At 55.3% G+C, this 23,570-nt stretch overlaps 1 protein-coding gene across 2 annotated transcripts; it reads left to right on the top strand.

Annotated features, from left to right (window-relative positions):
* The first annotated feature begins 1,976 nt into the window (after positions 1-1,976).
* Glis2 (GLIS family zinc finger 2) lies at positions 1,977-23,050 on the top strand. Of its 2 annotated transcripts, XM_013121739.2 has the most exons (7): positions 1,977-2,038; positions 16,164-16,385; positions 17,164-17,336; positions 18,153-18,329; positions 18,412-18,545; positions 18,624-18,745; positions 20,439-23,050. In XM_013121739.2, exons 2-7 carry the CDS (start codon positions 16,214-16,216, stop codon positions 21,227-21,229), a joined length of 1,569 nt encoding a protein of 522 aa, XP_012977193.1. In that variant the 5' UTR covers positions 1,977-2,038; positions 16,164-16,213; the 3' UTR covers positions 21,230-23,050. The 2 variants fall into 2 exon arrangements, with proteins under 2 accessions (XP_012977193.1, XP_021089474.1); XM_021233815.2 differs by lacking the exon at positions 1,977-2,038 and having other exon boundaries at positions 18,627-18,745.
* The last annotated feature ends 520 nt before the right edge of the window (positions 23,051-23,570 follow it).

Below are 23,570 nucleotides of genomic sequence, written 5' to 3'. Positions count from 1 at the left end.
GAACCCAGGAACATTCGCTGTAGTACTGAGCTATATCCCCAGCTCCTCAATATGCTAAATTGCTTAATTAAGATTTATACTAGCCAGCCAGTTTCGCAGTCAGCCTGGCTGAGATACCATGCTGGGACTAGGCTAACAGAAAGGGAATCACACATTCAAGTCGCCGGGAGGGGGCGCTTTGCAGCCCTTCACCTCTGACTCTTGTGATGCTCCGCTAGTGAAAGGATCCGGAGAGTCGGCCCTTAACAGCCCCCTCCTGGAAAGCTTTAGGTCCCGGAGCTGGCCTTCCCTGGTCCATCTGCCAGCTAATGTTTAACCGGGCAGCACTGCGACGTTACCCACACATGAGAAACGGAGTGGGAGGGAGCAACCTTATCCTTGCCTTTGCTCCTAGTGAACTGTCCTTCCTAAATTCCTTTCTTGTACTGAAAGATCACAAGCACCTAATATGTGTCTTCGTTCAAAATGCGACGAGCAACCATCATGACTACATAATCAGTTAAGAGTACTGACTACATGTCCATTTGTTCACCCCTTCAGAGCACCAATTATGTGCCTACCTGTGCACCACTTCAGGCGGGTGTGCCAAGAGCAGTACCTGATGACGGGATGCTCTGCGATCAGCACCCACGTCTTGATGTGGTTCTGGCACAGACCGCGGCATCGAATGCCCAAATGAAAACAGAAATCCAAACCGGAGTCAGTACTTCACTTACTGGGGATGCTGATCTGAAGTGCCTTTCCGTTTCCGGCTTCGGATCAGGAGGACTGTCTTTTTGAACCCAGACAGAAGATAGGTAAGAAGATACTAGGCGCGGACTCAGGAATCGCCCAAAGAAAACACTAAAGGACACAAGCCCGAGCTCCCCAGGAAAAGGTGGACGACAGCTTAGCTGCTGTACGCAAGCGTCACTGACTAGCATCCACTTTTCAGTGACCAACTCATTGAACTTACTGACCCCGAGTGCGGTGACCCCTGCGGTGCTCAGGCTGGGGGGCCCAGGTTGTCCCGGCTGCTGCCACCAAGATATGTGAATCCTGGACTGACTGGGGCCCGGCCTTGTGTTTATTTCACCAGGAGGGGAACTGAGAATGAAGACAAGGCAGAGCTGGAAGTGCGGAGCGTGGCCTCGAACCTGTCAGTATCAGAAAAGGCCTCTGCCTGAGCATTCCTGGAACTGGGCTGGGCGGGGAAACCAGGGCCTTCGGAGAGGAATTCCTACCGCCTTCACCGCTGCCCAGGCAGGGCTGCGGGGGCCCTGGCCAAGGTGACCCCGCAGGAGGAGGCGAGGGTCCCCGCCCCTCGGCCGCTGCCGCCTCCTCCATCTTCCCGGTCCTTGGGGCTTTTCCTCCAGGCCGGCGCGCCCGCCCCTCTCCCAGGCTTCCCCAGGGGCGGGATATCTCGTCCTCCCCCCGCCTCCCAGGCCACCTCCGGGCCGTGTCCTAGCGCTGCCCTCGGGCCGGGGGCGGAACCGCGGCTAGCGCAGGGGGTGAGGGGGGGGCGTCGAGGAGGACGCGCGTCTCGGCCACGGCGGGACTCCCTCCCTCCTTCCCGGTGCCCGCTCCCGCGGCTGTCCGCCCTTCCTCCCCTCCCCCGGCCCAGCCGGCCGCCCCCTCCCCCCGACGCGCACGCTCCGCCTGGCAGCTGGCGCCCCGGGCCTGGGGCCGCGGTGGCGAGAGGGGTTTGCAGAGGGCGGGAGCGAGTGAGCCGCGAGGGAGGGAGGCCGCCCCCCGCGCCCCTCCTCCTCGCCCTCCTCCTCGGCCGACGGTCCCTCCTCTCGCCCCCTCCCTCCTCCTCCTCTCTCCTCCCTCCCTCGCAAAGACATCCCCGCACGGCCGGGCCGCCGCGGCCACCTTCCCTGCCCCGAGCTGCAGATGTGGCGGAGCGGCCGGGCGCCGGGCGGCCGCGCCAGGGGAGCCCGTGCCCCGTGAGCCTCGCGCCCCGGCCCCCGCCCGCCCCGGCCCTCCCCGCGCCCGCCCCCCGCAGCCCCCCGACCGCCGGAACCCGCAGCCGGAGCCAGTCAGCCCGGCCGCTGAGGTAGGAAGCCCCCGTGCGTCGCACCGGGAGGACGCGGACCGGGCCGGGGACTTGCCTGCTGTGCGGGGCCGCCGGGCCCGAGGGTCGCCTCCCCCTCCCGCGTCCACGCCTCGCCCCGGGCCATTGTGAGCCCTCGCTGAGGCCCCTGCGCTCGCTGGTTTGCGCTCTCCCTCCCTCGCCCGCTCCCTGGCTGGGTCCTTCGATCTCTCCGTCTTTTCTCCTCCCTTCCCTCCTTCTGTCTGGAGGCCGAGCCGAACTGCGGCCGGGCCCGGGGCGGGCGCAAACTTCAGTGGGGAAGTTGGGCTGTCTCGGTGGGGGTGCGCTGTGATATGAGAGAGGGGCACCCGGAGCCTGGGCATGAAGTTGTAAGGGGCAGCAGGCAGCCGCCTTTGCTCGCTGCTGCGCCCAGGTTGTTTGGAAGGTGCCCTCCCTGTCTGGTGAAAGTCTCCCTCTTGCTGCCCTTAGTAAGCCCTAGGAAAGGCAGGCAGTGGGACGTCCCTTGTTTCAGCACTGGGAGCTGGAGAACTGTCTAGCGTTTGGTCCACTCGTGCAAGGTGGATGGAAGCAGGTGAGGGACCTGGTAGGATGGGGAGGATGAGTGATTGTATCCTGAGGGTGGGCCTGGAGGAGGGGGTTAGGCAGGTGCATCCCCCTCCTATCAGGAAGATTCCTGTGCCTCCTCGCAGGCCCCCTGGGATGGGGCTGGAGTCCAGGCTGGCACCTGGACGCCTTGGCACACTGCCCTGCCCAGTAGGGGACTCTGGCCACAACAGGGCAGCATGCTGCCTGTCTGCCTATCCTGGAGGGCCTTCCCAGACTGGCCGGGAAGCACTGGTTGCAGGGAGTTGCCCAGCCCTGCCCTGGGGCCTGGGAAGCTGGAAGGGATGCTGGGAGGAGCCCTGGGCCCCCAGCCATCACAGCCCAAGATCTTGGCTCTAGAGGGAATGCTTGACACCAAGGGGGCAGCCAGGCCAGCTAATGGCCCTACCAAGGCCTGAGCTCCCATGGGTCTTCCTCTGGGCCAGGGTTAGAGCCTGATCCTTGGTCCTCCGTGGCAGGTACCCGGCACAGTCGCCTCCCAGATGTCCTGGCACCCGGGAAGGAAGGTGGGGCTGAACCAGGCTAGGGAGACAATTCCTATCGTTGCCAGCTTTCTGAAGCCCCTAGGCTCAGGGAGTGTAAAGCGATCACTTCACTGTGCCCTCCTCTCCCCAGGTCCCACGCTGGTGGCACAGTACCACAAGCTGTCTGTCCAGCCCACACATCCCTCTCTGGTGACCTCAGAGCCCTCCCTCTCCTTTTTTCTTCCCTCTGGGCTCAGACTGGGCCTCACAGCTGGCCCTGGCCTGTGCTGGGGGAGGGGCTGCACCTGGGGGGGTCTCCTAAGACACCCCTTGCTGTGATGCTGTCTAGCCCATTTCACAGCACATTCCCAGCTCAGTGTGTCCCTGTGTGCCACTAGTAAAGCAGGAGGTGGTTCCAGGCATTGGGTTGTGGGGTGGGGACCCCTTGGAAGCAGCCCTGTTTTTTTAGCCTTTCCCCCTCCCCCTTCTTTCCGGAGCTACCATTAGTGCTGACCCCCTGACCCCCATGCCTGCCTGCCCTTCCCTGTCTGTGACCCCTGACCTTTGGTGTTAAATCCCTCCAGCTGGGGCTCTCCGGCCCCAGAGTGACCCTAGCCCAGGCCCCCTGGGGCAACTCTCCCGTCTTGGCTCTCTGTACAGGGACACCTGCCAGCCCTCCCTCATCGATGGGGTGGGGGACTGGGAAGCCAGACAATGAGTCACCCCACTTCCAGGCACTACTGCTTTCGGGGTCAGTGGCTTCTGGGGGCTTGCTGGAGCCAGGACACAATCTGTGTGTACGGTGAATGGGGAAAAGCTCCTGGCCAAGACACTGATATTGTGTCTTGGGTTCAAATTTTGGTACAACCACCAGCTTTTGAGTGTTCTTTGGCCTGGCTCTTCTTCTGTCCAGGCCTCAGTTTCCTCATCTGTAAAACCTAGGGTCAGGCAAGGTGAGCTCTCTGAGTCCTGAGACTAGCTTGGCCTGTCAGTGGGGGCGGGGAGAAAGGATATGTCCAACAAAAGCCAACTCTCAATTATCCGTGGGTGGAGCCAGTATGAATAACTGGATGCCACAGACATCCCCAAACCTCATTCTAAACAATCGTGTAAATCTCGTCCCCACAAAGCTTTTGTTTCTAAAAAACTCAACTGCAAAGGGGTAGCCATAGCCATTTAATGTCCAGCCCTCTTTCCTTAGTGGGAGTACCAGTGAGGGGCCAGAGGGCAGATCCGACACTAGGCTGACAAAGGTCTGCCAGGGACCCTCCCTAGGGCCTGGAGGGCAGCTGGACCTCACCTCTGCATCTTAGGCTCCCCTCCAAGACTGGCCCAGCCTTGGCCCTGTGTAGTGGGAGGGTCCACTGGCCACCTAAATTGTTCCAGGGTCTGTGCTGGCTCTGGTGAGGAGTGAAGAATGTGTTTTTCCTCACGACATTTTCCCATGCACATTTCTGTCTCCCCAGCTGGATTCTCCTGGAATCTGAATTTCCCACTTATGGGAGAGGGCGGTGCCAGTGCTGGGCAGGGTTTGGGGCAATCCCAGGATAAGGGAGGAGGGTAACAGCTGTGGCTGGGGGACCAGATGTTGAGGCTGGGGCCTGCAGTTCTGCTTTTGGGGAGGCATTTGGGACTCTTTAGGAGAGAAGGAGAAGCTGGGGTGTGTGTGCTGTGCTCCTGGCCTGATCTCTCAGCCTCATGTGCCTCTGCAAGGTTCACGGACTGTTCCTGCCTCCCAGGGGAGAGTGAGGCGGGCTCTTTACCCAAGTGGGAATTGGGATTTCAGAGGAGAGACCCTCAATCAAGGCAGAGTGAGGGGCTAAGCATTTCCCAAAGCTGCCCCTGGATCCCTTCTCCCCTCCCGTGTGGTTGTTATTTGGAGACAGTTCCTTACAAGGTACTGAGTGGGGAGGGCCCTTTCCCTTTTCAAGGATGGTGGGAACCCTGTGGCTGGCATGGGTGTGTGCTAAGCAATGAGGGAGGGACCCTCTCTTAGCTGATGCAAGGGTCTCTGGGTCCAGCCAGAGCATCCTCTGCTTAGAACCCTCCTCCCTCAGGAGCTGTAGAGTACCCGACACTGAGTTAGGATCAGAGGACACCAGAGCCAGGTGATGGGCCAGTCATCCACCCCGTCCCAGTTCTGGGAGTGTAGACTGTAGCCCCAGCAAGGCTTGTGGGACACAGCTGCTGACCCAGTGATTTTTAGGTGGCTGCACCAGGCTCTACCCTGGTGAATTCTAATACAAGTGTGGCCAGATTGGGAACTGGGCATTTTTAGCAAGTACCTCTGTTGCTGATTGGACAGAGGGAGCCATTGTTTTGATCTCAGGACCAGGATGGAGCCTGCCTGCTGGTGTTAGAGGGGAGTGTTTGCAGGGAAAGCCTGGCCGTCTACCCCATGTCTCCACCTTAGCAGAGGCATCCTTCCTGCTCTGCATAATAAAAAACGGTGGAAGTCCCCACGTGGGCTGGGACAGCCGTGGAATGGTGGTGTTGGGGGGTAGGGCTCTAATACCTCCTGAGTATCCCTTGGGAAAATCCAACCAGCATCCATGCCTTCCACATGCCTGGCCAACTTGACAGAGACTGTATCCTCACCTGAAATCGTCAAAACCTGTGACAAGAGACCTGGTAATCCCAATTTGATAAATGAGGAAAGAGACTCAGGGTGGAAAAGGGCCGGTGGGCATCCGGACCTATGGGAAGGGCATGCCAGCCAGTTTCCTAGACTGGATGGAGCTGTGTCCTCGTCCTCTGGCAGTGGGTGTCTGAAGCCCCTTGCTCATCTTTCCCTTAGAGCTGCCTGCCTCCATCAGGCTTGGCCCTCCTCCCCATCCCTGCCCTGGAGGGGTGGGGGCCTCACAGGTCTTCCTAAGAAGGCCTTTATAGCTGGTTGGTCCCCTGGGAGTCCAGAGGTCCAATCAGGGTGACCCTTCTGGCATTGCAGCTGGGACACCTTCCTCTAGGCACCTCCAGGCTGGTCAGGCACAGTCCTTGACTGTGGCTGTTCATTACCCATCCCCCAGATAGGAGGGGGAGGCCCTAGTTAGCTGGTGGCTGGGCTGGGAGGGGCCTGAGGGTGGGAATGAGTCTGTTTCAGGAGCAGGGGCTTCCCATCTGCTCCAGATGCCCTTGGTGGGGGATGGGCAAAGGGGCTGAGAATCTTCCAGTGCCAGGACTGTTGCGATTAGCAGCAAGGGCTCCTCAAGTCCTTTGTCTTGGATGCCTGAGAGGCCAGGTAGTACCCACTGTGGGGGGGGGGTCTGGGCCTTTCCCAGTGTGAAATGTGTGTATCTTAGCAGATGGCTGCGAGAGAGGACTTGGTGCTTTCCCCCAGTCATGGCTGGGAGTGGGTAGGAACCCAGCAGAGGACCCTGGAGGCTGCTGAACCCCTAGATCAGCCAGGGCTGGGAGCCTGAGAGACAACAGTGCCTCCCAGCAGACAGGGTCTCTCTATGGCTTCACTATGTCCACCAATCAGCATCCCCTTGAGATCCCAGCAGTAAAAAGGGCCTTGGGTACTAGTGGGGGGAACTGAGGCTCTGAGAGATTTGGTGACTTGACCTGTGGTCTTTTGGAGTGAGGGGAGGACAGAGTCATCCCTTTCTGCCCAGCTAACCCATTCAGCTCTACAGAGTAAACCCAGAAGGCAGGGAAGCCTTCCAATCATCCTCACCCCAAGGAGATGCCCATCAGAAAGGGGCCTACCAGATCCAGGCGTCTGGGGGCCCAGGGTCTGTGAAACTGAGCAGGGTAAGGTATCCTGGCGTCTCTAACTTTCTGGCCCTGACCCAGGAAATGCCACTTCAACCTGGAACCTGCCCAGTTCCACTCCCAAGGTATCCGAGGAAGCCGTGTCCTTTGCCTCCACCATCCCCTGCGTCTGACGAGAACACCCCAGTGCCTGGGCTAATTCTCCCTGGAGCCACACTGTTCTTCATTCAGAGCCTACATTTACAGGAGCCTCCTCCCCAGCTGCAATGCCCCTCCCCTGAGAAGGCCACTGAACCCTTTCTCATCCTTCCTGTTCTGAAGTCTCTTCCTGCTCCATTCCACAGACCCTGAGCCCCCAGACGCCAGATCAGGTTGTGTCTGGCAGGCCTCCTCTGATGGGCGTCTCCTTGGGGTGAGGGTGGATTTGAAGAATTCCCTGGCTTCTGGGTTTGATGTGTAGAGCTGAGTGGGCAAGCTAGCCGAATGGGAAGATCCTGAGGAAGGGTGTAGGGTAGAGGCCAGCAAGTGTACAGCATGGCTACTGGCGTGGGCTAGGGTGGGTGGGAGTCCAGCATGAAGCTAAGGAGTTGGGTCCTTTTGGTCTTCCCAGCTAACCAGTAATGGCAATACAGTTTCTCCCCTCTAACCCTTGTTCAAGTCTATGCCTGGCCCCAGGGTGTGCCCTAGACAGGTGGAAGAGACTTCTGGTCCTGGGGTCCTGCTTCCAACACTGACCTTGGAAGACACTTCCGTTTGTAGGGCTTAAGGCACCATGAAACTTACCACTTCACCTGGTAATAAGCACGCAACCGGATTCACTTACTCAACAAACACCCACCCAAGACCAAGTGTTTGGGAGAAGTGAAGCTTAGGTGTGAGGAGGCAGGTGTGAGGAGGCAGGTGTGAGGAGGCAGGTGTGAGGAGACAGGCCTGAATGTTCCAGGGTGTCCCAGCTCCCACCCCACTCCAGGCCAGCCCAGTTCCTTTACAGCAAAGAAACTAAGGCCCAGGGTCTTGCCTTATATCAAATCAAGACAAAACTGGTTTCTCCACCCCATATCGCAAGGACCTCACCCCATCTCAGTTCATTACAGGAAGAGGATTGGGTTCTGGGTTGGCAGGGGCAGGGGAAGGGTCTGCTGGTGCGGTCTTCTCTTGGTGTGTGTGTGTGTGTGTGTGTGTGCTCATGCTTGTGGGTACATGTATAAGTGTGTAGCATATGTAGAAGCCAGAAGCTAATCTTGGGTGTCTTTCCTCAGAAACCGTCCACCTTATTTTTTGAGATAGATCTCGGATTGCCCTGGAACTCATCTACTAAGTTGAGTCCCAGAGATCTGTTTGTGTCTGCTTCCTCAGTATTGGTATTGTAAGCGTGGGTCATTTTGCCTGGCCTTTGTCACATGAGGCCTGAACTCGGGTGCCTATGCTTACATGGCAGGCATTTTATCAACTGGCCATCTCTCCAGTCCTGGCCATCCCCTTTTCTTCCTCAGTGGGCTTGGAGCTGCCCAGGAGCCCTAGTCCATGCCTTTCTCCTCGGAAGGAGGCTCCTATGCCTGGAGAATGCCTGAGGCTGAAGGTCAGGTGGCAGTACACAGGCCACTGCAAGGGCCAGGCACACTTGGCATGCTTGAGGGTGGCGATATTGGTGATGCATTAGCCAGGACTTGGACCCATGGTTGCTCTGGTGGGCCTCATAGCATTGCTGTCGGGCTTGGTGAGTCACCAGGCCTCCAGCAGCAGGGACAAGGTGAACCCTTGTTCAGGTAGCTCCAAGAAGCTGAGGCTGGAGACGGTATGCCAGAGGAGGGGGTCAGGGAACTGACAGTTGCAGGGGATTATGGGTAGCTGTCCACTCGATAAGTAAGCCGCAGGCTTTTAGGGAGGCAAGGATTCTAAGGAGTGGCTAAGGGAAGGAGGCTCTGGGCCGAAAGGGCAAGTGACACTCTTCTGTATAGAACACTCTGTGGCTCCCCAGTGCTCCTCAGCTTCTGGTCCAGTCCCTCTGACAGGCCTCTTCTGATGCTTTGTCCTGTACTGAATGGCAAGCAGACTTACTGTAGGCTTTTGTGGGGGCCACTTCTTTGGTGCTGTGGTACAACCTTGTGCCCAAGAAGACTGCTTTGAATCCCAGCCTCACTGTTGTTTGCAAGCTGTGACCTTGATGGTTTAATTTAAAGATGGGGAGAATAGCACCTCATTCACAGGGCCGACAGGATAAACCAGGATGGTACATAGGCCTATTGGCTTGTCCCTGACCAGGGAGGACTTGGTCCCTTTGTCCCCAGACTTCTCTTTTTACAGTACTAGCGTGAAACACAGGGGCTCCTACACACTAGGCAAACATTCTACCCCGACCCACTTTACTGTTTAGAGGAAATACAGACTTGAGAAAAAGTGAGAAAGAGCTCCTGAGACTAGAAGGGGCTGCAAAGGAGGAGTGCCCCCTCTTTTTACTTTTTTTCTTTTGAGACAGGGTTTCTCTGTGGCTTTGGAGGATGTCCTGGAACTCTGCTCTGTAGACCAGGCTGGACTCAAACTCTCAAAGATCTGTCCGCCTGCCTCTGCCTCCCGAGTGCTGGGATTAAAGGTGTGTGCCCCACCGCCGGCTCTTCTTACTTTTTGAGACAAGGTCTTACTGTGTTGCCCACACTGGTCTTGGACTCACTCTGTAGTTCAGAATTTGTAATCCTCCTGCCTCTACTTCCCAAGTAGCTGGACATACAGGCAGGTGACACCAGCTCCAACTCCTAGGTTTGTTTGTGTCCTCCCGGCCTTATCAGATCTAACCCCACCCGAGGCAGAGCTGTGTGCCCCTGACACTGTTTCTCTGCCTGTGTGTCTGAGTGACCTTCAGGCCTGGTTCCATCTGATTTAGCCTGGACCCCAGCAGAGAGCCTGGTGTGGGAATGCATAAGTGAGGTGGGGCGGGAAGGGCCAAGGTCCAGAGCCTGCCCTCGCCCTCCTGCTGTTGACTTGGCAGGTGTGGTTGTTCACAGAGGCCTGGTGTCTGCCCCAGGGTGGTGGCAGGGGTGGGCCACAGGTAAGGACCTCCTGACGTGGCCGTGAGCGTTGCTGGGCTTGACTTGGGGTCACCCATACCTATCTGGTCTCCTGAGCAGTGGCACCTGCCATAGAATCCTGCATGTGCTGTTGTGCATAAGGGTGACACGCATGTGTCTGTATATCTGCTTGCCCACCTGCTGCTCAGCTGTGAAATGCTGACCGGTGCCTGTGCTGGCCTCAGAGCACTCTGATGAGTGCACCTACACTGCCCCGCCCCCTGCGCCGCCTCCTCCCCTGAACAGCATCACATAGCATCGCAGTTTGGTGGGGTTTGTTGTTTTGTTTTGTGAGACAGGGTGTCACTATGCTGCCCGAGCTGACTGACCGGGGAACTTCCCATCCTCTTGCCTTTACTTCCTGAATGCTGGAATCTGAGCACTTTGCCACCACCTCGGGTCTATGCAGTGCTGGGGATAGAACCCTGGGCTTTGTGTATGCTAGGCAAGCTCTCTACCAAGAGTGCTACATCTCAGTACCTGAACGGTCGTTCTGCCTATGCTCAGCCTTGCTGGGTGTGTGCTCCTCCTAGCTCCCTGCTGCCCACACCTCCCAGGGATTTCGGTGGCTTTGCCCAGCCCTATGCCCTTCCCTTCCAGCCTGGCAGGCAGTGTGGGGGCTGCTTGGCTGGCTTGCCTCTGGCTGAGGCCCAGGTGCAGGCTTGCTCATGGCCCCATAACCCCCCCCCCCCAAAGCTGGGCAGACAGGAAAATACCAGACATAGTTGTGCATAGGTGGCTGCAGGCAGGCAGGCAGCAGGAGGTGGGGCCGGAGAAGGGGGCCCACAGCCACCAGAGCATTTGGAAGCTTCTGGGCTGGACAGGCCTTGCAGCACATGTTTGCATGAGCGTATGTGGGTGTGGAGGCTCTCAGGGCCCTTGTCCCCTATCCTGTTAATGCAAGACAAGGAAGCTTCTCTGGGAGGACTGGAGAGGGGTGCAGGGGGAGCAGACCTGCTGGCCTTCTGTTTCATTTCAGCGCTGGGCGACCTTGGCAGACTCACTGTGTGGGCAGAAATGAGAACCCTCAGGGCTACTGGTCACTGTCATCTTCCATGTGGCAGGCACGGGGTCAAGGCTTGTCTTATAAGACGTCCTGAATATCTGGGATCCTTACTGTGGTGCTTGAGTTAACAGTGAGAAAAAGGTCCTGTGGAGGCTTAGAGAGTGACAGGAACCTGTCTGAGGCCGCACAGCCAGAGAAGGCTACAGCTGGGTAGCTTGATGCCGGTTTTGCTCTGTGAACTTGCAGTAGCCAAGTCCTCTGCAAGCTGTGTGCTTGGATGCTGCTCAGCCAGTCCCTACTGTCCTTTCGCAGTCCTGATCAGGACTGGTTGTCTGGGGACACTGAGTTTCTACTGAGGTGGTATATGCACGCTGGGGGCCCCTCTTGGACTGGGAGGGACCCACACCTAAGCATGGTTTCCAAGGAAGGCAAACCCAGCCCTTCCAGGAAGAGCAGTGGCTCTGGCTACTTCTCCAGGCCTTAGGAGGCCTCTGGCCACTGCACCCTCCTTCCAGGGCCTCTTAGTGCTCAGTCAGCCTCCACGGGGAGGGCTTCTTGCTGGTGGGTGCCCCCCCAATTCTGTGGTCACTCCATAGGGTAGTAGAGGACCAAGGCTCTCCAAGAGGTAGGGCCAGCCAAAGTTCTGGTCTGGACTGAGATCTTAACGTTTGTGGGTACACAGGGAGGGCTAGTCTCCCCTAAGGACTATCCTTGTACACCTAGGGACTTAAGCAGTGGTGACACTTAGAATGGATTTTACTAAGTGCCTGATGTGTGTATAACTCTGTTCTCTGTGTTGAACATTACATCTCACTGTAGGAAAGAGGAGGAGGGGGTCAGGGAACATGGCAGGAAGCATCAGAGCAGGGTTGGAGCTCCATGTGGTCTGACCCATGTTTGGAACCCTGCCTGCTGCCTGGTTGGGAAGGGGGCCCTGAGAGGTCCTGTCCCTGCCATTGCCTTCCAGCCTCCCTCTGGGCGGCCAAGGAGGGTGGAGCTCTTGGCCAGAGTAGGGAGCACAGCCGGTTCCCAGGAATGCGGGGTTATGGGCAGTTTGCTTTGGCAGCATTGCTGCCTCAGCTCTCCCAGCCTTCTGGTGGTGGCCCCCGACACTGTCATTCCCTTCAGTGGTCCCCACCCATTGCCTACTCGCTGCCTTTCCTGGTTCTGCACCATAAGCCTCTGGATGGGGAGGTGGTGACCGGCCTAAGCAAGTCCAGAGACACAGGAGGAAGTGACAAGCCCTGTGACCCACGGCAGGTCACCTCCTGAGCCTCACTTTTTGCATCTGTAAAGTGGCATGAAGTATCGCCTGCTGTAATAGATGCTGGCATGCTGGTCCGTCAGCCACTGACTGGGGCAGTCACTGTGATAGGCACCATGGTTTTGGTTTTGTCACCCATCATTGCAACCTGGAGCAGGTACTTCCCCCTAGCCTTCAGATCCCAGTCTGTAAGACTTGGAGGTACTCACGCCTCAGGGCCTGGCTGCTGACAGTTGAAAGGAGACCAGGGGCTTGGTTTTAGCTTTTGTTCAGTAAGACTTGCGTGTGTGCATATGTGTGCGTGTGCATGTTCATTTGTTCCAGATTGACCTTGAGTTACAGATCTAATTGTCTCCATCTCCCAAATGCTGGTATTATAGGCATGTGCCACCATGACTGCCTGCATGGAGAGGTGCATCTTGGGCCCTTGTTCTCAAGTTCTAGGCTGATACTTGGCTATAGCTCACCAAATGAGCAGTTTCAAGACTACCCCTGGTGGGATGGGGTATTCTTTGTCACACTAGCCACGCTGCTGTGAGGTAGGTGGGCAAGGATGCAGGCCCCTCCTTGCTGAAGTCCATGTCCTTAAACGTTTGGCAGGGATTAAGGGACTATCTAGCATAGGTAGCCCCACCCCCACCCCTCCAGTCCCAAGACCAACCAAATACCCTTCCTCAGACCCAGAAGGATGGACATCATCCTGAGCAGGGTTTTAGTCCCCTTCTGTTAGCTTGGTGACTTTGAAGCTGTTTCCCCAAGAGGGATGGATGGTGGCAGATAGGTCTGTGGGGGCTGGGTGCCCTGCAGGAGCTGCAGCTGGGGGCCGTCTGCACAGGGTCTCTGCTGGTGCACAATAGCAGTCATTGTCTTGGCGTGGCTGGCCAAGGGGGGGTGCCCAGCCCACCCCAGGGTGACCCCGCCCCAGGTTGTGGGAGGGCTGTCCCCACCCCTGCCGCCTCGGTGGTCCCTGCTCAGCCGGCCCCCTGTTGCGCTTCCTCTCCTACCACCGCTTCCTCAGCTCCCTGTTCTAATTAGTTCCTTTTGCCGCTGGAGGAGCCTCGTGGGGCCTGGACCATGTGACCACCTTGATAGGGGCTCCCCTCTCGAGTCCATGCAGGTGGGTGTGTCGTGGGCGCCCAGCCTACTGGGAGTGAGCTCTCCAAGGCACAGCCTTTGCTCCCCAATCAATGATCACAGCTCCGCCGCCAGAACAGGGTATGAGGCACTGGGCCATCCCGACCAGTAGGGAAACTGAGGCCTAGGTGGTTTCCCAGCAAGGTCATGACAGTGACCTCTTGGCATGGCACCCGTGAACACTTGGCTGGGAGAGGTGAGGTCCCTGCCCCTGTGGACTACTAGCTTCCCTGAGACCTACTGATCTCCAGAACTCTAAGGGCAAGCAGCCAGGTCTTGGCTAGGGAGGCAGCTTCACTTTTTCGGGGTCACAGGCCCCTACTGTCCTTGTTTTAAGCATTAAGTCTGGCTGGTGCTGCTGGGCCAGCTGTGGAGGGCTGAGCTGCGGAGGCCGTTTAGAAGACTCACTTGCCCCTTTCACCTAGCTCTAACAAAGAGCAAAGCTGAGCCCAGACTGGCTGCTACTGGCTGAGAATGGGAGCTGGGCGGGACTTTGAGGTTGGCCAAGGTCAGAGCATGAGTGGGGTCATAGGCCGTCTATCCTTGGGGGGGCTCTGGGTAGGAAAACTAGCTAGACTCTTTGGGGCGGCTCCTTCCTCCTCTCCCAGGAGGGGCTGTGGCGCCTGGGCTGGGTTCTGGCTTCGAAGAATGAACCCCTACCTCCCTGGGCAGAACCCAAGGACAGGAAGTGAAGGGAAGTCCCTGGAGACTGGGTCGGCTGATGGTGGGAGAGGAGTCCCCTTTCCTGCTATGGGTGCTCCACCCAGGGAGATGGGCTCCTGCCCCGCCTTCTCCAGCCCTAGGTGAACACTGCGCTGTTCCTGAAGGACCTCAAAACCAGGTGACAGGCCGGCAGCTCCTCCTAGGCTCCCTCTGGCGGGAGGGACAACAGGAGGCAGGTGCCAAAGGATACTTAGCGTGGCTGGCACTGACTGGGAGTCAGCACTTGGTTTTTCTAGCTCAGGCATCCTGCCAGTGGTCTTCTTTCTCCATGGTGGGCATTGGGGGCAGGGAGGCCTGTGGCCTTGGGCCAGAAGAGGGACCAGGCCACCAGCCCTTCCTGGCTCCTGAATTCTTAATCAGCATAAATATTTACTTCCTTCCTCCCCTTCCAGGCTCCCAGCATAGAGCAGCTTCAGGGAGGTTGGACTGGGCCTATGTCTAAAAATAAACAGGTAGAGAGACAGACAGACAGACATAATGGGCTGCAGGTCAAGCAGAGGGCAGCCTTTGCCTAGACAGAAATGGATGGTGGCCCAAGGCTACCCATCACTGTCACCAACCCACCTACCTGGGACTGAGACTCCTAAGAGGGTCACCAGGGTGTCAGTGAGGGCCTCTGTCCAGGCATGGCTTGAGCTATAGTGAGTGCATCTGACAGCTTCATTGAGGACAAGTTGCAGACCTGAATCTTACAGTCAAGAGGGCCTTCCTGTGCTCCAGTGATGTAGCCTTCTGTGTCCAGATCCCATGGAGCCACATGTAGTGGGGATTGGGATGTGTCCTCACAAGCAGTACCTCAGGTGAAGGACGGGAGGACCATCCTGTGTGCCAGGGCATGCCCTGAGATGCCCTGAGGCTTAGCTTGTGGGAGGTCAATGGGAAGCTTTGTGAGGGCCACGTAGGTGAAGCTGCCCTAGAGTCTTGGCCTGGAGAGGAGATGGATTGGGACACAGTGGCTGCCCTCTCCGCCTTGCTCACCCTGTAAGGGCACTTCAGTTCTGGTTCCACAGGTAGTCCACAAGCCCCCAAGGACACACTCAATAAACTGCCCCAAGTATTTCCGTTCCTCCTGCTATGTCACTTTTCATATTAAATGTGGTGGTAGAGTCTCATAGTGTGGTTGTTTAGTAAAAAGATTTCCAAGGTGTGACAATCTGCAAGACAAAGGCTGGGGAAACAAGTAGGAGGTTTCTCATGGGTGGGGAGACCACTGCTGGAAAAATGAGTTTAGTGTGGAAGGAAGAGCTGGCTTTGTTTTTAGGTCAGTGGGCTTGTGCATCCATTTTTACGTGTGAAAACTCCACCAGTGAGAAACTGTAGAAACAGGAGGAATATCATAGTATGAAATTAAAAGAAAATTATTACCAGTTTTTTTCTTTTTAAATACTGTTCTTTGCTGGTCCTTCCAACAAACCCTGTAGAGCTGGCCTGGCCACAGTCCCCAGCTGCCCCCTGGTGGCTTGTGAAGGTCTAACTTCTCTGCCTTACCTGAGAGGTTCCTTGCTTGTTCGCCCACTCTCATGGCCAAGATTTCTTTTGCACAGCATGCCTAGGACAGGCCCTCACCCTGCTTGTCTTGGGACAGGCACTTCTGGGTGCTCACTTGGTCGCTGAGGAATGCACCTACATCTTGGAGGATGCTTGTTGCTGCCCAGCCTGCTTTTAGGTCTCTGTATTCAGACTAGCAGGCTTCCCAAGCATAGCTTCCCATGTTATCAGAAGTGACAGTTGGGACTTAGCCAGCTAGTTCCTGGGAGATGTTCTGCCAGATTGTGAATTCCGTCACTTGGGCCGAGACAGGGTTTCTCTGTAGGTTTGGAGACTGTCCTGGAACTCTCCTTGAAGACCAGGCTGGCCTTGAACTCACAGAGATCCTGCCTCTGCTTCCCGAGTGCTGGGATTAAAGGTGTGCATCACCAATGCCCAACTGGGACCAGTTTCTAACACTTATTCTCAACATTAAATGGAGACCATAAACTTGGCCTATCCCAAAAGGCTTATGGGGAGTGGCAGTGGAATCTTGCACTAGGTAGATGTTGACTCTCCATGATATGACCCAGACCATTCAGGGTGTTGTTTCTACTCCTCTGCTTGAGTTTTAACGGGTATAGCTGAAGGAGAAACCTAAGGTTACAGTGTCACCTGTGTCCTTCCCCAGGTTCCTGCCTGAAGACCAGCTGGGTACTTTCTTTGACCCTCCCCATCACCATGCACTCCTTGGACGAGCCGCTTGACCTAAAGCTGAGCATCACCAAGCTCCGGGCGGCGAGAGAGAAGCGGGAGAGGACACTGGGTGTGGCCCGGCATCATGCTTTGCAAAGGGAGCTGGGCCTGGTGGATGATAGCCCCACACCTGGCTCCCCAGGCTCCCCCCCACCAGGTACCGTGCCTGAGAGTACCACATCCATGCTTGTCTGTCGTCCTGTGAATGGATGAGACCTGCCCAATTTACTCAGTGGGCACATAAAGCTAGCTCCAGTCAGGGCCTGCGGGAGGATCTGGAAAGAGGTAGAGGGGCCAAATCAGCAGCAATAGTCCCAAGATTGTGTCTCTGGACTCTGGGATTGTATGTCTGGTTACACTGGGTGGTGACTGGGGACAGAGACAGCAAATGTATCTTAAAGATGCTCTGCTTCCCACCTAGTGTGGTGATAGTCACCTCATCTGTTGTGCCTTCAACTGGATTGAGATAGAAGAGTCAGCACATACCAATTTTCCCATTTTACAGAAAGGAATGTCGAGGCAGAATATGATAGGGAGTAAAGTAGTCTTGTGTTCCAGTTCCAATTATACTGCTTAGTCCATGTGTCAGATAAGTCTCATCTGTAAGATGGGTACTTATAATTTTCTCTCTTTTTGTCGTTGAGATGGTCTCATGTAGTTCAGGCTGGCATTGAACTCATTAGGTTCTTGATCCTTCTGCCTCAACCTCCTGAGTGTTGTAATTATGGGTAAGAACCACCCACTATGCCAGCCCCATTTCCTGTTTCTGGCAGCCAGCTCTCCTGGTAAAGGTCAGACAAGATGATGATGTCATCATTATCACTGTCCTGGCTGCTCCTTGGATATCTGGGGGTCAAAGGTGGTGGCAGGGATCCAGAAGTGGTGGGACATGGTCCCCTGACTCTAGTCAGCTCCCTGAACATTATTTTCTTCAGGCTTCCTGCTGAACCCCAAGTTCCCCGAGAAGGTGGATGGACGCTTTTCCACAGCCCCCCTGGTAGACCTCAGCTTGTCACCACCATCTGGACTGGACTCTCCAAATGGCAGCAGCCCCTTGTCCCCTGAGCGCCAGGGCAATGGGGACCTGGCTCCACTGCCTGCCGCTGTGGTAAGGAGGGGGAGGGTTCTAGAGGAACGGGTATGTTGGCTTCCTAGGGCTCCTTGGCAAGTGCCACCAAATTGGGTGGTTTGAAACAAGAGAAAGGAATTCTCTCAGTTCTAGGAACTATGAAGTGAAGATGGTGAAGGACCATGCTCCCTAAGAAGTTTCAGGGGAGGCTCCTTCCTTGTTGGTCTAGATTCTGGAAGCCCTTGGCATTCATTCCCAGGCCAGTAACTACATGTGCCATCACTGCCTGTATCTTCAGCTGACTCTTTCTCCTGTGTGTGCATGTCTGTGTCCAGGCCTCCCTCTTGTCATAAAGACATAAGTTGTTGGATTTAGAGTCACCTTACTGCAGTAGGCCCTCACCTTAACTAACTACTCCTAAAAAGACTATTTCCAAACAAGGTGATATACTCGGGTGCCTTGGATTAGTATTCAGGGTGTCTTTTGAACTGATACCATTTTGTTTTTGTTTTGAGACAGGGTCTCTGCATATCCCTGACTGTCCTTGTAACTCCCTATATAGACCAGGCTGCCTTAAACTCACAGATCTGCCTGCCTCTGCCTCCCAAGTGCTGGGATTAAAGGTGTGCTACACCTGGCTGTATTGATAAAATTTAACACTGTCCACAGGAGGGCAAAAGGGAGGGGTTTGGCCTGGTGGTGGTGGTGCACACTTGTATTCCCAGCATTTGGGAAACAGAGCAGGTAGACCTCTGAGTAACAGCCAGGACTACACAGAGAAAGACAAAACACAAAAAGTGGGGGATCGGGGCCTGCCATGGGGTACCCTGACCAGCTCTGACCCTTGCTCCATAGGACTTTCAGCCGCTTCGCTATTTGGATGGTGTTCCCAGCTCCTTCCAGTTCTTCTTGCCCCTGGGCTCTGGGGGAGCTCTGCACCTACCTGCTTCCTCCTTCCTCACACCCACCAAGGACAAGTGCCTCTCCCCGGAGCTGCCCCTGGCCAAGCAGCTTGTGTGTCGATGGGCCAAGGTGAGTTGGGAGCTGGGAAGAGAGGTGGGGGCTGGGCCAGCACCCTACTTGGGATCAGAACCCTGCCTGCCTGGCCCTACAGTGTAACCAGCTCTTTGAGCTCCTCCAAGACCTGGTTGACCATGTCAATGACCACCATGTCAAGCCGGAACAGGATGCTCGGTACTGCTGCCATTGGGAGGGCTGTGCCCGCCACGGCCGTGGCTTCAATGCCAGGTGAGAGAGCAGGGTGAGGGCAGGAAGGGAGGGGCTGGGTGCCCATTGAGCTGAGTGTGCCCTGGGCCCTCTCTGGAGCAGGTACAAGATGCTCATCCACATCCGGACACACACCAATGAGAAGCCACACCGCTGCCCCACCTGCAACAAGAGTTTCTCCCGCCTGGAGAACCTGAAGATCCACAACCGCTCCCACACAGGTGAGTTCCTCATGGAGGCCTAGGGAGCTCCAGAAAAGGACCGGGAAGAAGGACAGATCTCGTCGCTCATAGCTTACTCCCCTTGTTTTAGACAGGATATCATGTAACCGAGGCTGGCTTCTAACTGTGTAGCCAAGGATGACCGTGGATTCCTAATCTTCCTGTCTTTATCTCCCAAATGCTAGGATTATGGGCGTGGCTTTCCTGTCACATTGGAAGCCATTTGCTAAGGGAGCCCTTAGATGGGTATGATCATCTGACACCAATTTAGGGCTGGCAGACTAGGTCTGCCTCTCCTTGTACCCAGAGCCCCACAGAACCACATAGCTCATTTTAAGTTACTCAATCACTACATTAAAAAGAACAAACGGGGGGGGGGGGAGGTAGGCTGGAGAGATGGCTCAGAGGTTAAGAGCACTGACTGTTCTTCCAGAGGTCCTGAGTTCAATTCCCAGAAACCACATGGTGGCTCACAAACCATCTATAATGAGATCTGGTGCCCTCTTCTGGCCCAAAGATAGACATGCAGGGAGAATACTATACACATAATAAATAAATCTTTAAAATAAAGAGCAAGCTGGGCATGGTATCGCACATCTTTAATCTCAGTACTTGGGAGTCAGAAGCAAGAGGATCTCTGTGAGTGTAAGGCCTGCCTGGTCTACAGAGCAAGTAAAACATAATAAAAAAAGCAAAAGGAAATAGGTGAAATTAATTGTAATTATGTATCTTACGAAGCCCAATATATAAGTGTGTGTGTGAGTGTGTGTGTGTATAGTATTTTAAAAACATGTCAGCAAACCTGGACATGGTGATGAATGTCTGTTATTCCCAAATAACTAGGAGCTTGAAGGGGAGAGTTGTTGTTGTTTTGTTGTTGTTGTTTTGTTATTGTTGTTTTATTTGAAACAGGGTCTCTCTGTGTAGTCCTATAGACCAGGCTGGTCTTGAACTCACAGATCTGCCTGCCTCTGCCTTCCAAGTGCTGGGATCAAAGACGTGCACCACCATCACCTGGCAAACTAGGAGTTCAAGGCCATCTTGGCCAACACAGTGAGATCCCATTTCAAAAAAGTAAAAGAAACAATGACCAAAACAAAACAGCAGAGCATTGAAGTCCCTCCTTTCATACAGAGTTTTGAGATCTAGTATGTCTTAGGCTCACAGCACATCTCCTTTTGGACCCAGCTTCAAAGGCTTAGTCGTTATAGATGCCTCCTGTCCTTGTCAGCGTAGTGACTTTGTGATTCAAGCCAGGTAAGGTGGTGCATGCCTTGAATCCCATCACTCAGGAGGCAGGCAGATCTCTGAGTTCAGCCTGGTCTATAGAGCTAGTTCTAGAACAGCCAGGGCTATACAGAAATGCTGTCTCCAAAAACAAACAAAAAAATGTGTGCCATTCTAAGCAAGGCCACATGAAAGACCAAGGCAGCATTGTTAGTGCTTATAAGGGACCAGGCCTGCATGGGCACATACTTCAAGGTTGAGTTCTGCCCAACAGTGTTCACAGGATATATAGCAAAGGAATTTTAGGGGTGCACAGCAATTCTGCTTGTTGCTTGCTCTTAGCTAGGTCAGCCTGATGCCAGGTGCAGGGATTGTCTCACAAATCAGAGTCAGATGCTTCAGGACCTCTGGGCCTGGGAGAAGCAAGGGGATAGGTGGACCCCTCAATGCAGCCTACCCCCTACAGGTGAGAAGCCCTACGTCTGCCCCTACGAGGGCTGCAACAAGCGTTACTCCAACTCGAGTGACCGATTCAAGCACACCCGTACCCACTACGTAGACAAGCCCTACTACTGCAAGATGCCTGGCTGCCACAAGCGCTACACGGACCCCAGCTCACTGCGCAAGCACATCAAAGCCCATGGCCACTTTGTGTCTCATGAGCAGCAGGAGCTCCTGCAGCTGCGCCCACCCCCAAAACCACCACTGCCCACTCCTGACAGTGGCTCCTATGTCAGTGGGGCTCAAATCATCATCCCCAATCCTGCTGCCCTTTTTGGAGGCCCCAGTCTGCCTGGCCTGCCGTTACCCCTGGCCCCTGGCCCCCTTGACCTCAGTGCTCTGGCCTGTGGCAACGGTGGAGGTGGGAGTGGGGGCATGGGTCCTGGGCTGCCAGGCTCTGTTCTGCCCCTCAATCTGGCCAAGAACCCACTGTTGCCCTCACCCTTTGGGGCTGGTGGACTAGGCCTGCCTGTGGTCTCTCTCCTGGGTGGTTCTGCTGGTAGCAAGGCTGAAGGGGAGAAAGGTCGTGGGTCAGTGCCTGCCAGGGTCCTGGGCCTGGAGGACCACAAGACTCCCCTAGAGAGGACGGAGCACAGCCGCTCCCGGCCAAGCCCTGACGGACTCCCCTTGCTACCGGGCACTGTACTGGACCTGTCTACGGGCAACTCGACAGCCAGCAGTCCAGAGGCACTAACTCCTGGCTGGGTGGTCATCCCACCAGGGTCTGTGCTGCTCAAACCAGCTGTGGTAAACTGAACCTGGACTACCCACCTACCAGCTGTGACAGCCCAGCTACCTAATGTGGGCTCAACCCCTGACGAACAGAAACTCTTCTGCGAAATAGCAATAATATCCTACTGCTCCAGGGGCCCAAGTGTCTGCTTCCTGGGAAGACAAGCTGGGTAGCAAGGATGGTGCTAGGTCTTCCGTGGCTTCCTGGCTCCAGAGTGAGGACTTGGCTTGGACCTGCTGTCAAAGGAGGCCATGCTCTTGGGTGCTAAGGCCTCACTGACTACCACTTCCCTAGCCACAGTTCGGGTGAGGCCTTCCTCTGCCTGTCCTCCAAGGACCCTCCATCCTGCCTCTTGTGGTGCACTCCTCTCCATGAGCAGTCGGGGCAGGCTGCCACTCCTCCTACCTTACCTACTTGTCAGCTGGGGCCCCCAGTGATCAGAAGCCCATGCTTGGGAATCCTTAGACCCCTTTCCCTCTGGCCTGCCTCCTGCAGGGAAAGCAAGACAGATAGAGGCCCCGGCCAAGCACAGGAAAGAGCTGCCTTTCCTTGCCTACTGTTATGACAAGGTGCTTCGCTGCTGGCTCAGCAGAGAAGCCTGCCGTCAGTGATGCCCTCCTGCCCGACTCAGCACTGAGCGGGTTGGCAGCACTTCCTAGATGAGGGTAGTGAGCACTCACTGTTTCCTTAGGGTGTACAAGCAGGTTCAAAGCAATGTTGTCCTGGTCTGGTCCAGCTTGGCTTGGTCTGGCAGTGTTATCCTGAAGAAGCCTCAAAGTCTACACCAGGTGTACTACCAGGCTTGGGGAGGAGCTATAGGTTTGGAATGCAGAGAAGCACTGACTCATTAGAAAGGAGCTTTCTAGAAACCACAAACTGAAGCCCCTAGGTGTGAGGGAGGCTAGGCAGCCATGCACAGCATTTGGAGGACCAACCATCTGCTTGGGAAAAGCTGGCTGGAGAATGGACAAGGTTGTTTGCTCTGACTTTCCAGTTGAGCCCTTTTCTTGGTGGTGCCTCTCTTTTGCCCGCAAGTTCTACCAAGCCAGCTCCTCCGGGGCTTATACTAAAAATAAGGTCTAGCACTTATGTAGCGCTAGAGTAAGTCAAGGACATTGGAGGACTGTGCTCCACAGCTCCCAAAGGCTAGATGCACCAACTTGGCCTCTTGCTATCTCCTGTGCTCTGCTGCAGGGTGGCTAAGCCCCTCATCTCACCATCTGTTGAACAAAGGAGCTGCTGGGATGATGGAGGGCTTCTTAGTAGCTCTGTGGTTCTTCTGATCAGCTCTGCCTATTCTTTTTCCCAGACTGCCCTTCTGTTTCAGAAGGGTCACCCTGACCTGATCTGACCTGCCCAACTGCTGGGCTTAGGACCCCAGCCCTGATAGGGCTCGGCTGTGCTGGCTCTACCCCTTGAAGGGGCTGTGAGCAAGTTAAGGAGCTGGTCTCCTGTCTTCGGGTCTACCCACGATCCAGGCAACCTCCTGGCTCCATTAGGGCCCTAGGCCTTAAGTCCCTGGCCAGGGGATTGGGTTTGAGACTCAAGCCCAAGAGCAGAGGAACAGGGCACTGGAAGGTGACATTAGCTCAGCATGTGATTCAGTGATAGACCAGGCTTGCAAGGGCCGGTATACTTGTCAGTTTGTTGTTGCACATTCCAGGACATCAGTATTTTAACAGGTTCTAAGTGCCTTTCTATTGTAGCTTATGTTTTTCCTCCTTTTGGCTCCATTGCTGTTAGCATAGAGTTTAAAAAAAAAAAAAGATAAGCTAATGACTATAACAATATATTCCTCCATGTGAGAGGAAGTTTATAAAGAAACAATAAAAGTGAGTTGCAAAGATGGTTTCTGCATAATAGATGTGCCAGGGGCTGGGTCACTTGCTCTATGTCTGGTTGTGGGTGTCCCAACTAGACACCTAAATGCCTGATTTTCCCCTCAACCTGCCATGGGCTACCTTCACTCTAAAGAAGAAGACAGACGCCAGGCGTTGGTGGCGCACGCCTTTAATCCCAGCACTTGGGAGGCAGAGGCAGGCGGATCTCTGTGAGTTCGAGGCCAGCCTGGTCTACAAGAGCTAGTTCCAGGACAGCCTCCAAAGCCACAGAGAAACCCTGTCTTGAAAAACCAAACAAAAAAAAAAAAAAAAAAAAAAAAAAGAAGAAGAAGAAGAAGACAGACTAGAAAGGTAGTTAGTAAGGAACAAGAGGATACAGATTATTCTGAACTACAAGGTTCAGGCCTTGATCTGCCACTGTCTGCTGTGACTGGTTGACACCGTGGTCCAGTGGTCCTCAGCTACATACAAGTCACTGAGAGCAGTATGCAGCCCCAGCTGGAAGTTCTGGCTCCGGGGGTCT

This window comes from Mesocricetus auratus, unplaced genomic scaffold (genome assembly GCF_017639785.1).
Source record: "Mesocricetus auratus isolate SY011 unplaced genomic scaffold, BCM_Maur_2.0 Super-Scaffold_100007, whole genome shotgun sequence".
Classification (NCBI taxonomy): Eukaryota; Metazoa; Chordata; class Mammalia; order Rodentia; family Cricetidae; genus Mesocricetus; species Mesocricetus auratus.
The sequence above is the reverse complement of the archived record's forward strand: the minus strand, read 5'-3'. Positions and strand labels throughout refer to the sequence as shown.